Source organism: Scyliorhinus canicula, chromosome 2 (genome assembly GCF_902713615.1).
Source record: "Scyliorhinus canicula chromosome 2, sScyCan1.1, whole genome shotgun sequence".
NCBI lineage: Eukaryota > Metazoa > Chordata > Chondrichthyes > Carcharhiniformes > Scyliorhinidae > Scyliorhinus > Scyliorhinus canicula.
In genome coordinates this window covers 152,774,546-152,790,088 of record NC_052147.1, presented here as the reverse complement: position 1 = coordinate 152,790,088, position 15,543 = coordinate 152,774,546, and the positions used below count along the sequence as shown (strand labels likewise).

The 15,543-nt window shown below is 50.8% G+C and overlaps 1 protein-coding gene across 4 annotated transcripts in view; it reads right to left on the bottom strand.

Annotated features, from left to right (window-relative positions):
- Positions 1-15,543, bottom strand: part of LOC119959801 — a 114,853-nt gene that overhangs the window by 26,940 nt on the left and 72,370 nt on the right. For all 4 annotated transcript variants that reach the window (XM_038787898.1, XM_038787900.1, XM_038787909.1 and 1 more), the window contains one exon: positions 6,742-6,810. In XM_038787898.1, the coding sequence (XP_038643826.1) occupies positions 6,742-6,810 (69 nt within the window). The remainder of the gene's footprint in view (positions 1-6,741; positions 6,811-15,543) is intronic.

Here is a 15,543-nt window from a genome sequence, read left to right as displayed (position 1 = left end):
AAAATGGAGTTCTAGGGCTCGACCCCGACCGCATGCGCCCTCTCATGGAACTCCCCCTCCCCCACTGCCCCAAGGCCCTGAAGCGATGCCTGGGGTTTTTTTCCTATTATGCCCAGTGGGTCCCTAACTATGTGGACAAGGCCCGCCCCCTCATCCACTCCACAATTTTCCCCCTGACAGCTGAGGCCTGCCAGGCCTTCAATCATATCAAGGCCGACATCGATGCATCGGACGTAGCTCTGGCCGCCACCTTCAACCAGGCAAGCAGACCCGTGGCATTCTTTTCCCGCACCCTCCATGCCTCCGAACTTCGGCACTCCTCTGTCGAAAAGGAGGCCCAAGCCATCGTTGAAGCTGTGTGGCATTGGAGGCATTACCTGGCTGGCAGGAGATTCATTCTCCTCACTGACCGACGGTCGGTTGCCTTCATGTTTAATCACACACAGCGGGGCAAGATCAAAAATGATAAAATCTTAAGGTGTGGAGGATCGAGCTCTCCACCTACAATTACGAGATTTTGTATCGCCCCGGTAAGCTCAACGACCCCCCCCACAATGCCCTATCCCGAGGCACATGTGCCGGCGCACAAATGGACTGACTCCGGGCCCCACACGATGGTCTCTGTCACCCAGGGGTCACCCAGTTCTTTCAATTCATAAAGGCCCGCAACCTGCCCTACTCCATTGAGGAGGTCAGGACCGTCACCAGAGACTGCCAAGTCTGCGCAGAGTGCAAGCCGCACTTCTACCGTGCGGACCGAGCGCACCTGGTGAAGGCCTCCCGCCCCTTTGAACGCCTCAGCATGGACTTCAAAGGGCCCCTCCCCTCCACCGACCACAACACGTATTTCCTGAACGTGGTCAACGAATACTCCCGATTTCCCTTTGCCATCCCATGCCCTGATATGACGTCTGCCACGGCCATTAAAGCCCTCAACAGCATCTTCGCCCTGTTCGGTTTCCCCGCTTACGTCCACATCGACCGGGGATCCTCCTTTATGAGCGATGAGCTGCGTCAGTTCCTGCTCAACAGAGGCATTGCCTCGAGCAGGACGACCAGCTACAACCCCCGGGTAAACGGGCAGGTGGAGAGGGAGAATGGGATGGTCTGGAAGGCCGTCCTGCTGGACCTGCGGTCCAGAAATCTCCCGGTCTCCCGCTGGCAGGAGGTCCTCCCCGACATCCTTCACTCCATTCGATCGCTACTCTGCACTGCGACTAATGAAACCCCCCCATGAGCGTCTCCTTGCCTTCCCCAGGAAGTCCACCTCTGGGGTTTCGCACCCAAGGTGGCTGGCAGCTGCTGGACCTGTCCTCTGCAAACACGTGCAGCTCCACAAGACGGACCTGTTGGTCGAAAGGGTACAACTACTGCACGCAAACCCACAGTACGCCTACGTGGCGTACCCCGACGGGCGCCAGGGCACAGTCTCACTCAGGGACCTGGCACCAGCTGGATCCCCACCCACGGCTCAACACCGGGCACCCTCCCCTCCGATTGCCCCGGCGCCACCCACCCTCCCCCAAGCGCACCTCACTACAGCCCCCGCCCCAGGACGATCCGTTCTCCCACTGGCTCCACCTGGGTATGAAGATGAGAACAACACGCTCCCGGAGCCACTGGCGACCAAGTCGGCACCTGCATCACCACCGGGACTGAGGCGCTCACAGCGGAAGATCAAGGCACCCGACCGGCTGAATTTGTAAATTTTCACCAGACTGTGAACTTTAAATTTTCACAAACCTGTAATTTTTTTTACACCACCCCCGCTGGACTCTTTTTTAACAGGGGGTGAATGTGGTAGTCACCACTGATTATATAGAATTCATAGAATTTACAGTGCGGAAGGAGGCCATTCGGCCCATCGAGTCTGCACTGGCTCTTGGAAAGAGCACCCTACCCAAGGTCAACACCTCCACCCTATCCCCATGACCCAGTAACCCAACCCAACACTAAGGGCAATTTATCATGGCCAATCCACCTAACCTGCACATCTTTGGACTGTGGGAGGAAACCGGAGCACCCGGAGGAAACCCACGCACACACGGGGAGGATGTGCAGACTCCGCACAGACAGTGACCCAGCCGGGAATCGAACCTGGGACCCTGGAGCTGTGAAGCAATTATGCTATGCACAATGCTACCGTGCTGCCCTATATATGCCCTATATATATAATAGAGGTAATACGGTAAGGCTCCTGTACTACAGGTATGGGGGTAGATCCCTGCCTGCTGGCTCCGCCCAGTAGGCGGAGTATAAATGTGTGTGCTCACCGAGCTGCTCCCATTTTGGTAGCAGCTGCAGGAGGCCACTCATCTCTGCTTAATAAAGCCTTGATTACTCTTTACACTCGCCTCGCGTAATTGATAGTGCATCAAGGGAAGGGGGTAGTTATACAGTTGGGTGCCGGAGAGACAATTCCAGAGGGCAATCCTCGAATGGGTCTGGTGCTGGTGTCCCTTGCTTCTCCCGGACGGCTTTTGCTGCCGTTGTCATCTCGTGCTCACTGCTGCTTCAGTCAGCCCTCCTGTCTTCCGCCTGCATTCTCCTTTTTCTCTGTACCTGTGGAAGCCAAGTTTGTTAACGTTTCCCTGCCTCCCCACCCCCGCCCACCTACCTCCCTGGCTCTCCTCTATTGTTCTCTGTCTCTTCCCTCTTCTCCCCCCCCAACCTCCACACTGTGGTTCACCTTTCCTTCCTCTTAGATTTAGCTGTTCCCCCGCCCCTTCTCCCGGTCTATCTCTCCCTCTCACCTCTTCCCTTACTGTCATAGTCATAGAATTTACAGTGCAGAAGGAAGCCACTTGGCCCACCGAGTCTGCACCGGCTCCCGGAAAGAGCACCCGACCCAAGGTCAACACCTCCAACCCTATCCCCACAACCCAGCAACCCCACCCAACACCAAGGGCAATTTTGGACACTAAGGGCAATTTAGCATGGCCAATCCACCTAACCTGCACACCTTTGGACTGTGGGAGGAAACTGGAGCACCCGGAGGAAACCCATGCACACACGGGGAGAACGTGTAGACTCCGCACAGACAGTGACCCAAGCCGGGAATCGAACCTGGGACCCTGGAGCTGTGAAGCATTTCTGCTAACCACAATGCTACCGTGCTGTCCAAATCCTTCAAATATTTCTTTGGAAATATTTATCCAATTCTCTTTTCGAAGTTCCTGTTGAATCCACACTCAACTGCTCCTTTAGGCAGTGCTTTCCACATCAGCACTGTTGGATATTTTATATATCTCAGCACTACAGTGATGACACCAGTTTCTAAGCGAGCAATTGATTTATCTGCAAGAGTTTTAAAATATCTCTGTAATCGCAAAATAACTGCATCTGCTCACACTGGCAGCTCAACTTCTAGGTCAGTGAAGAGCAACCTCGGCCAGTGGGTAGCCCTCCTTTACCTCAGCTAACTGGAAATCAGGCTTGTTCACTAACCATGACCCCATGCATAGGATTGAATACGTTTAATACACACCGAGTATTTCATACGTTACAGAAAATGCTGAATCATTTGTTCATTAATGGAGCAATCATCAACTTCAAATGGGATAAACCAAAGCAATATTTAAACTTTGGACAAAGAGGGAGTGCACGGCTCTCACAGTCAATGCTGTGAGCAATCAGCACACAACTCACTTCACTTGCTCTGGCTTAACGTGTGAATTGCTTCAGTCACACTGGTAGGAGATAAAAACAGCCCGGATGGAAATCAACGGAATGTGGTGACCCTGTGCATGGACAACGGTCAACAAAATGTCTTTTGGGCCGGACTCAGAATCCAGATGGCCCCCATGTGGGCCCCAGGTCGCAGGTTGCCCACCACTGTTCTAGAAACCTCTGTTTACTTTGCTCTGACTCCACACCCAGACTTAACCAATAAAGCACAGTGAGCATAGATTAGTTACCAGACTCATATAATCAAACACAAAACCACTGAACTCTCCTGCGACAACTCACTGATTAAAACAGTTTTTCCACAGCCCCTCTGATGGTGTTCTAGTCAAACCTTATCCAAAAGAAGGAAAGGTGTTTAAAATGTTCTCTCTGTCACTTGTCCATACACTGCCCTGCTGGATAGGTGGGCTGGTTTGCCAATCTCCTGTTGTCAATTGGGTGGTGCCACTGGGGAGAAGGCCCAGGTCAGGAGAGTATCTGACACACAAAGAACAGAATGGACATCCTGGGGGTTGCAAAACCCACCCCAGGGGAATTTGTGTGTCTGAGGGCAGTCTGAGATACACTGAGATTGTAATAAGTGATTATTTTTTAAATCAAAACTCAGATTACAAAGCTAATATCTCACCACATTCCTAAACCCAGAAATTCAGGCACAGCTTGGTAGAGGAAAGGATTCAGATAATGTTATGGTGGCCACGAAGGACCCAAGAGGGATCGTCAATAGAACATGAATTCCCCTATTATGCAGTCAGTAGCTTGCCAAATAGGGAATGTACAGCGGGAGCTTAAACCCACTGCTCCAACCTGAGCTGGTATCCTATGGGTCCTCGGGCTTGGGCCAGAGTGTTGTAAGTGGTGCAGCGGCCTTTCTTGTTACTTTAATAAAATACAGTGGTGCTGGAAGGCTGGCCCTGGCAAAGTTATTACAGGTACCTGCATACATGTTGTTTCAGGAGGGTGATCAGGAGCCCGGCTGATTTCCCTCCTCTACCCTCTCTCTCTCTATCCCAGAGATGACAGGACAGTGATCAGGAGCAGGAACCCTGGCTGATTTCCTCTCTCTAACCCAGGGGTCACAGGACAGTGATCAGGAGCATGAACCCTGGCTGACCCCCCCCCCCACCCCCCCCCCCCCCCCCCCCTCCCCTGCCCTCGCTCTCTCTAACCCAGGGGTCACAGGACAGTGATCAGGAGCAGGAGCCCTGGCTGATTTCCTCTCTCTAACCCAGGGGTCACAGGACAGTGATCAGGAGCAGGAACCCTGGCTGACACCCCCCCCCCCCCCCCCCCTCCCTCCCCTCCCCTGCCCTCGCTCTCTCTAACCCAGGGGTCACAGGACAGTGATCAGGAGCAGGAACCCTGGCTGATTCCCCCCCTCTCTCTAACCCAAGGATCACTGGTCAGTGATCAGGAGCAGGAACCCCGGCTGATTTCTCCCCTCTCTCTAACCCAGGGGTCACAGGACAGTGATCAGGAGCAGGAGCCCTGTCTGATTCCCCCCCTCTCTCTAACCCAAGGATCACTGGTCAGTGATCAGGAGCAGGAACCCTGGCTGATTTCCCCCCTCTCTCTAACCCAGGGGTCACTGGACAGTGATCAGGAGCAGGAGCCCTGGCTGATTTCCCTCTCTCTCTAACCCAGGGGTCACTGGACAGTGATCAGGAGCAGGAACCCTGGCTGATTCCCCCCCTCTCTCTAACCCAGGGATCACTGGACGGTGATCAGGAGTAGGAGCCCTGGCTGATTTCCCCCCTCTCTCTAACCCAGGGGTCACTGGACAGTGATCAGGAGCAGGAACCCTGGCTGATTTCCCCCCTCTCTCTAACCCGGGGGTCACTGGACAGTGATCAGGAGCAGGAGCCCTGGCTGATTTTCCCTCTCTAACCCGGGGGGTCACTGGACAGTGATCATGAGTAGGAGCCCTGGCTGACTTCCTGTCTCTCTAACCCAGGGGTCACAGGACAGTGATCAGGAGCAGGAGCCCTGGCTGATTTTCCCTCTCTCTCTAACCCGGGGGGTCACTGGACTGATCATGAGTAGGAGCCCTGGCTGACTTCCTGTCTCTCTAACCCAGGGGTCACAGGACAGTGATCAGGAGCAGGAGCCCTGGCTGATTTTCCCTCTCTCTCTAATCAAAGACTTCATGGGATGGCAGTGGCTGATTGACAGCTTAAGGCATGGGTCAAATTGCTCTGTACAATTCCCAGAAGGTTAAACAGCCCAGGGCAGGTGGGAGTTGGGGATGCAGGTGCGGGGGTGGTGGGGGGGGGGGGGGGGGGGGGGGGGAAGAGAGAGAACAAGAAGGATTCTGTCATCAGCAGTTCTGTGGTAATGAACACCCTTCCTAACAGCACTTCCTACACCACGTGGACAGCAGCGTTTCAAGAAGACAGCTCACCACCACCTTCTCAAGGGCAATTAGGGGTGGACATCAAATGCTCGCTTCGCTAGAGATGCGCACATCCCGTGAAGAAATGTAGAAAAAGGTCAGGGATATGGGTCCAGGAAATAGAGGCAAGTGTGAGATGTTCTAACTGAAATTCTCAGGTGTTATGATGGTTTGTTTCCTCAGGGTGAAGGGTTCAATTCACAGGAGAACACAGATTAGGATTGAACAATACCAGAGGAACATCACCTATAAGATGGCCAAGGGAAGGACACTGAAGACTTGATAGATTTAAGAGGTGATTTGCTGGGTTCCTGGGAACAGATTTGTCTTGGGGCCTTTGGCCTGTTTCCAATCCGAGAAATGTATTTTTAGTGTTAGGCCCTGATGTGGAATCATCGAATGGCTAAGGTAGCTCCTCAGCCTATCTTGTTTGCATTTGCTCTCCTCAAGAACAATTCACCTAGCCCCACTGCCTCATCTTTTCAAGTAGCCCTGAAAACATTTTTTCTTCAGTTCATTGACCAAATTTGTTTTGTAAGCCTTGATTGCACCTGTCTCTGGTAATGCAGTCCAGATCCTAATCACTTGTGTATAAATCTACTGTGTAAAAGTCTCTCTGAGGTGTTCAGTATCTGCCTGTTTGGTCCCATTCGTGAACTCACCTTCTAGTTCCTGGTCAGTAGCCGGTGCATCCTTCTCGCCACTGACGTCACCATCAAGCGGCAAGTGCTCTATAAAACAAAGGAAGCCAGTTACCATGCAGACATCAGACAGGAGTGTCTGTTCCAACACCATCCCAGATCAAAAGCCCCTCTCTGAGAATGAGCTGGGACAGTGGACTAATTTAGGGGGGATGCCATTTACGGTAGCGAGGGATAGGTTTAGGTATTTGGGGATTCAGGTAGCGAGGGAATGGACGGGCTCCATAAGTGGAACTTAACGAAATGGAGGAGGCCAGGGAGGATCTTGGGAGGTGGGATACACTGCACTTATCGTTGGCGGGGAGGGTCCAAGTGGTGAAAATGAATATTCTGCCAAGGTTCTTGTATATCTTTCAGGCTCTCCCGATCTTTATACCAAATGGCTTTTTCAGAAAGTGGACACAATCAGCTCGACTTTGTATGGGCGGGGAAGGTGCTGAGGGTGGGGACGGCCCTGCTACAGAGGCAGCGGGGGGGGGTTGGTGTTGCCGAACTTGCTTCATTATTATTGGGCTACGAATGTGGACAAGATGCGGCTATGGTAGGAAGGAGAAGGGGTAGAGTGGGTTAGGATGGAGGAGGAATCTTGTAAGGGGTCTAGTTTCAGGGTTTTGGTGACGGCAGCATTGCCAATGGCTCCGAGTAGGTATCAGGGAGCCCTGTGGTGCAGTCCACAGTGAAGATATGGAATCAGCTGAGGAGGCATTTTAGGGTGGAAGGGATGTCGGTGCTAACGCCGCTATGCGAGAATCATGGATTTGAGTGGGCAGGGGGGATGGATCGTTTATACAGGAGGTGGAGGGAAGTGGGGCTGGTCAAGGTGAGGGATTTATATTTGGAGGAAGGATTTGCCAGTCTGGAGGAGCTAAGGGAGAGGGTAGAGCTGCCGTGGGGTAGTGAGTTCAGGTATCTGCATTTAGGGCCTTTGCATGAAAGATCTGGAGGGGTTCCCTAGGTTGCCGGGATATACCCTGCTGGAGCGACTGCTGCTTCCGGATGTGGAGGGGGAGGGAAGAAATTGGGGATATATACAAGTGGCTGGGGAAGCAGGGAGGTGAGCGGGTAGTGAAGATCAAGGAAAATAGGAGAGGAGATCAATTGAGGAGTATGGAGTGAGGCTCGGGCAAGAATGAATGGGTTCTTTCAGGGGGTAGCAGATGAGTGTGAGAGGTGTGGCCGAGGGCCAGCGAATCATGCGCACACATTTTGGAGTTGCAAACAATTGGGAAGATTCTGGGCGGGAGTGTTCGCGGGTTTAGCCAGGATAGTGGAGGAGGAGGTGGACCTGGACCCTTTGGTGGCGATATTTGGGGTTTCAGAGAAGCCAGAGTTCATGGAGAGGAGGAAGGCCGATGTTATGGTTTCGCCCCTCTGATTGCACGGCGGCGAATTTTGCTGGAGTGGTGGTCGGCATCGCAACTGGGGGCAGCGGCTTGGTTGGGTGACCTGTCTGACTTCCTGCAGCTGGAGAAGATAAAGTATGAGTTAAGGGGCTCTGCGGGGGGTTTTGAGAAAAGGCGGGGGATGTTTGTGACCGTGTTTGAGGAATTGTTCATCGCGGGGGAGGGGGGGAGGGTGAAAAAGGGGAAAAACCTGTACAGACTGTATAGTTGATTGTTGGGAAGCATGTTTCCCGGTGTGTTTATTTGCTGTAACCTGCTTTGATACATGTTTGTAATAAAATACATGAAAAAAAAAGCCCCTCTCTGAATATTGGATCACAGCGGTCTGTGTTACAATCACAGACCAAACCCCAACAGTGGCTAAGATACTGGGCAGATACTAATATTTTAGTTTAAATTTGTAACACTGTGAGGAAAGGATACTTTGAGTGATTTCATGAAGAAATACGGATTTGTATTTTAAAACAAACTTTATTACTAACACAATATTAAAATATTTAACTTCACATCAGAAAATAACTTACAATTACCTCTTAAACAATCCTACACAATACAGTGAATACAATATTCTTAACTGCTATCTTTATTCTCACTTAAACAACAAGAAAAAACCCAGCTCAGTTCTCAATCCACTTTAACTACCAATGGCACATCGGAATACTTGTTTTTTTTTATAGCGATGTTCTCTGAGAAAGTGAGATCTCCTGATACTGCTTCAAAGAAAAGATCTGACTCCTGTCAGACCCATGCAGAAATTCTGGCCGTATGTCTTTAGAAGCTGCTTCTCAGATTGTTTCAGCTCCCCTTGTTCTCAGACAAATCTGCACTGCTTTAAAGACTGTTAATCTCTTTTAACTGAACTGCAGTGAGAGCAAATGGTTTGACTTCTGGGCACAAATTCATTCAGATCAGAACTGCACTGACCATTCCCAGCAATGACATCACTTTACTAAGCTGAAATCTAATTAACTCCACAATAAATCCCCTTAATCAAAACAACATTCCATTAGCCTAGGTTTTTACGATGATTCAATTGCACCCTTGGTTCCAAACCTTTCAAACCAAGGTTATTTTAAAAACATGACTGCAGCAGTCTCACACACCCACACACACTAACCCAGGCTTTTAACCCTTATTGCACCAAATACCTATAAAACAATATATCTAAATTCCTACATTCATCACATCTGCTAGATCCTTCCCAAAGCCGTCAACCATCTACAAGTCGGGAGTGTAATGGAATACTCCCCACTTGCCTGGATGAGTGCAGCTCCAACAACACTCAAGAAGCTCAACACCATCCAGGACAAAGCAACCCCGCTTGATCAGCACCCCATCCACCACCTTAAACACTCACTCTCTCCACCACTGCCACACAGTAGCAGCTGGGTGTACCATCTACAAGATGCACTACAATAACTCACCAAGGCTCTTTCGACAGCATCTTTCAAACACATGACCGCTACCACCTAGAAGGGCAAGGATAGCAGACACATGGCAACACCACCACCTGAGGTGCTCCTCCAAGTCTCTCACCATCCTGACTTGGAAATACATCGCCGTTCCTTCACTGTCGCTGGGTCAAAATCCTGGAACTCCCTCCCCAACCTACCTGTGGGTGTACCTACGCCAAATGGACTGCAGCAGTTCAAGAATGCAACTCACCACTACCTTCTCAAGGGCACTTAGAGATTGATGTACCGTCAATCGGACACGAGTCGTAGAGAGGGTCCAAATATCAGGCTTTAATAAGCTAGATGTGAGCTCGGCAGTGGTCGTACAAGGAAAGGCAGACTGCCAGCTGGTACGAGCTTTTATACCCCGCCTTGTAGGCGGAGCTACCATCCTCTCAGCCAATCGGCGGGGAGTCACATGACTAGCCACAGCCAATTGGCAGAGAGGCACATGACTTGCCTGGGCCAATGGGCAGCGGGACTGCTGTACCAATGGCAGCTTGGTTCTAAGGTAATATGAATTCCCTAGTCATACTACCACAGAGATGGACAATAAATGCTGGCCTAACCAATGACATCACATTCCATGAATAAATTAAAACCGAAATGGTAAGGAATTAATGCAGTTAACACATGGAGTTCAAGAGGCAAAGGACATGGGTTCTGAGGTCACTTGGGAGAAAATAAAGGGAATTGGGTGGTAACCATATTTCAGAGAGGCCGTGAAGGGTTTCTATATAATTCTTTAATGATATTATTGTATTATATTATTGCTATCACGGAGATATGATTGAGGGAGGGGCAGGACTGGCAGCTCAACATTCTGGGTATAGAATCTTCAGGCGAGACGGTGGTGGTGTTGTGATATTGATCAAGGAGTCGATTACTGCAGTGTGGAAGGATGATAGCATTGTAGGCTCCTCAATTGAGGCCGTATAGGTGGAACCTAAAGACAGAAAGGGGGCAATCTTGTAGCTGGGAGGGAGGTCGGAGTGGGTGCACTATTGGCTCCCAAACAGTCAGGGAGAGATAGAAGAGCAGATATGTAGACAAATTTAAAATAATTGTATTAATAATAAGGCAATAATAGTAGGGGATTTCAACTTCCCCAAAATTAATTGGGATAGGAAAAGTGTGAAAGGCTTAGAGGGTGCGGAATTCTTAAAGTGTGCCTAAGAGAGCTTTTTGAGCCAATACGTCGAAAGTCCTACAAGAGAGGGGGCAGGTGGTGGAGGTTTCAGTGGGAGAGCATTTCGGTGATAGTGACCATAACTTAGTAAGATTTAAGGTGGTTATGGAAAAAGACAAATATGGACCAGAAATAACAGTTGAGGTTTTTTTGGCTGTTCACCTTGGCGTGATCTTATAGTCGCCCGAAGGTGCATCCCACCACTGTGAGTTTCCCCAGCGGCTTGGGGTGGATTCAATTGGAAATCCCTTCACAGTGGTGGGACCAGAAGATCTCGCCACCGGCCAACTGGGGGCTGCCTCCCGCCACCACGGGGAGGCCAGAGAAACCCGCCCGAGGTTTGTGAATTGGGGGAGGGCCAATTTTAATAGGATAAGACAGGATCTGGCCAAAGTGGACTGGGAGCAACTACTTGCAGGAAGATCCACATCAGAGCAGCGGGAGTCATTCAAAAAGGAAAGAGTGAGTACAATGCCAATATGTTCCCATAAAGGTAGAGGGCGAGACAACAAGTCCAGAGAACCCTGGCTGTGAAGGGATATACAGCATTGGATAAAGAAAAAAGGAAGGCTTTTGGCAGATACAATAGTCTCAAAACAGTGGATGCCCTAGAGGAGTATAGAAAGTTCAGGGGGTATTTACAGAAATTGGGAGGGCAAAGAGGGGGCATGAAGAAACAGTGGTGGGTAAAATAAAGGAAGAGCACAAGGTGTATGATAAGTATATTAAAGGCAAGAGGATAAGCAGGGCAAGAGTAGGGGCCATTACGGACCAAAGGGGAAAACTATGTGTGGAGGTGGAAGACATAGGTGAATATTTTGCACCTGTGTTCACGCTAGAGAAGCTAACGAGGTATAGAAAGCAGGGAGGAGGACTGTGATATGATTGAACAAATAGCATCGAGCGGGAGGAGGTGTTAGCGGTTCTAATAGGCTTAAAAGTGGATAAAAACCCAGGCCAAGATGAGATGTATCCTAGGCTGCTGTGTGAGTCAAGAGAGGAGATTGCAGTGGCTCAGACGCTAATTTTCAAATCTTCTCTGGCCACAGGAGAGGTGTCAGAGAACTGGAGGACAGCTAATGTGGTACCGTTATTCAAGAGGGGAACTGGGGAAAAAACAGGTAATTATAGGCCAGTGAGCCTAACATCAGTGGTCAGGAAATTATTGGAAGAAATTCTGAAGGACAGAACTAATCTCCACTTGGAGAGGCAAGGATTAATATTGATAGACAGCATGGCTTTGTCAGGGAGAGAACATGTCTACCAAATTTGATTGAAGTTTTCGAGGAGCTGACTCGGTGTGTAGATGTGAGTAGTGCAGTTGATGTAGTTTACATGAACTTCAGTAAGGCTTTTGACAAGGTCCCACATGGGAGACTGATCAAGGAGGTAAGAGCCTGAAACCATGGAGAGCATCAGCTCCATGTAGGCGGGGAAGGTGCGGGGCCGGACGGGTTCCCGGCGGACTTCTACAAAAAATGTGCACTAGTCCTGGCCCCACACCTAAGGGACAAGTTTGCGGACTCACTGGCAAGGGGCACCCTGCCCCCCATGCTAGAGCAGGCCACAATCTCACTAATACCCAAAAAAGATAAAGACCTGACGGAATGTGGATCATACAGACCCATTTCACTGCTGAAAGTTGATGCGAAAATACTCACAAAGGTCCTGGCCAAAAGGCTGGAGGGCTGTGTACCAGAGGTGGTCGCAGAGGACCAAACGGGCTTTGTCAAGGGTAGGCAGCTCACAGTGAACATCAGGCGGCTGCTGAATGTGATAATGACCCCCCCCCCCCCCCCCCCCCCCCCCCCCGGGAGAGAACACCAGAGGTGATCATCTCCCTGGACGCAGAAAAGGCCTTCGACAGAGTCGAATGGAGCTACCTCCTCGAGGTACTGGAACGGTTTGGGCTAGGAGCGGGATTCACCGCTTGGGTGAGGCTCCTGTACAACACTCCCAAAGCGAGTGTCCGAACTAACACCACCAGCTCTGAATACTTCCAGCTACAGAGAGGAACAAGATAGGGCTGCCCCCTGTCCCCACTCTTGCTCGCGCCAGCGATCGAACCCCTGGCGATAGTCCTGCAGGACGCAAAAAGCTGGAAGGGAATCCGCAGAGGAGACAAAGAGCAGAGTCTCACTCTGCAGATGACCTGCTCCTCTATGTCTTGAAGCCACAGGAGGTACTGAAGGCAATACTGCAAATACTGAAAGAGTTTGGAACCTTCTCGGGCTACAAACCTAACCTGGGCAAAAGCGAGGCATTCCCAGTGAACCCAAAAGGGTTCACTGGGAAGACAGAGCTGAAGGGGCTCCCAGAACAGATGGGGATCCAGATAGCCAGAGACTGGACACAGATCCACAGGTGGAACCTGACCAGCCTGGTGGAGTAAGTGAGAAAGGACCTTCAACGGTGGGGCTCACTCCCACTCTCCCTGACGGAAAGAGTGCAGACGATCAAGATGAACGTACTGCCAAGGTTCCTCTTCCTGTTTAGATTCATCCCGATCTTCATCCCCAAGGCCTTTTTCCAAAACATAGACAGTCTAACCATGGCGTTTGTGTGGGAGGGTAAGGACCCGAGAATTCCCAAACCGACACTGCAAAGAGGGAAAGTCAGAGGGGGCCTGGCTCTACTGAACCTACAATACTACCACTGGGCAGCAACAGCAGAAGGAGTGAGGGGATGGGTACAAGAACCCGATACAGATTGGGTACAAATGGAGGAGGCATCCTGTAAAGGAACAACCCTCTGGGCCCTGGCCACAGCAGCACTCCCATCCTCCTCAACAAGGTACACAATAAGCCCAGTGGTAGCGGCCACGCTAAGAATGTGGACCCAGTTGAGACAACACTTCGGGATAATCAAAATGTCCCTGATGGCCCCCATCTGCGGCAATCACAGATTCCCCCCAGCCATGTTAGACACTACCTTCAAAAGATGGAGGTGGGACGGGGGCACACTGACGGTCGGGGACTTCTACATAGGGCACAGACTGGTGACACTGGACGACCAGACAAGGAAGTGGAAACTAGCAAAAGGACAGGAATTGAGACACCTCCAAATAAAGCACTTCCTCCGCAAAGAGACAGTAGGGTACCCTGGGGCCCCAAAAACACACTACTAGAGGATCTGATAGGCACAAGCAACGAGAAGGAGGGGCTATGTGGGAAAATATATGGACAGCTACTGGACAGAGCCCGAACACCACTGGACAAGACCAGACAAATATGGGAGGATGAACTGGGGACAGAAGTAGGATGGGGACTCTGGAGCGAAGCACTGAGCAGGGTGAACTCCACCTCCTCCTGCGCAAGGTTAAACCTAATGCAGCTCAAAGTGGTGCACAGAGTGCACCTGACCAGAACCCGAATGAGCAGGTTCTTCCCGGAGGTGGAGGACAAATGTGAACGGTGCCAGAGGGGCCCGGCCAACCACACCCACATGTTTTGGGCTTGACCCAAGCCTGCTGGGTTCTGGACAGCCTTCTCCGAGGCAATGTCCAAGGTTGTGGGGTGAGGGTGAAGCCATGCCCAATAGTGGCAAGCTTCAGGGTATCGGAGCAGCCGGAGTTACACATGGGGAAGGGGGCCAATGCCCTTGCTTTTGCTTTCCTAATCGCACGCTGGCGATCGGGAGCACTGGCTCGCTGACGTCTCGGAATTTCTCCACCTGGAGAAGATTAAGTACGCCATCCAAGGGTCAGAGAAAGGCTTCCGGATACTTGGGGGCAGTTCGTCGGCCTGTTCCAAAATCTGTTCGAGGCCAGCAACGAGGAGTAAGCTAGGGAAAAAAAAAGAAGAATCAAAGGACTGCGCAACCCGGGGGGTTGGGGGGGGGGGGGGGGGGGGGGGGGGGGAAAGAAAAATGGGGAAACCACAAGAGAAGAAGAAGGATGCTGAAACCAATGGGGGGGGGGGGGGGGGGGGGGGGGGGCGCGATACTATGGACCGATCCAGAGGGCAGCAAAATGTACGTACAGTTGGTCAAATGAAGGACAAAACAAACCTCTCTGTAAAATCAAGCAAATTAGCACGGGCAAGGAAAATGTAATGTATATCAGTAACAACTGTTCATAAATATGATAAAAGCCAATAAAAGATTTTTTTAAAAAGGAGGTAAGAGCCTGTGGGATCCAGGGCAATTTGGCTAATTGGGTCCAAAAGTGGCTTAGTAGCAGGAATAATAAGACCATAAGACATAGGAGCAGAATTAGGCCAGTTGGCCCATTGAGTCTGCTCCACCATTCAATCATGCCTGATATTTTTCTTATCCCCATTCTCCTGCCTTCTCCCAACAACCCCTGATCCCCTTATTAATCAAGAACCTATCTATCTCAGTCTTAAAGACACTCAGTGATTTGGCCTCCACAGCCTTCTGCAGCAAAGAGTTCCACAGATTCACCACCCTCTGGCTGAAGAAATTCCTCCTCTGAGGCTGTGTTCTCGGGCTCTAGTTTCTTCAACTAGGTGAAACATCCTCTCCATGTCCACTCTATCCAGGCCTCTCGGTATTCTGCAAGTTTCAATAAGATCTCCCCTCACCCTTCTAAACTCCATCAAGTACAGACCCAGAGTCCTCAACGACACATCATATGGCAAGTCCTTCATTCCGGGTATCATTCTTGTGAACCTCCACTGGATCCTCTCCAAGGCCAGCACATCCTTCCTTAAGATACGGGGCCCAAAACTGCTCACAATATTCCAAACGGAAGAGG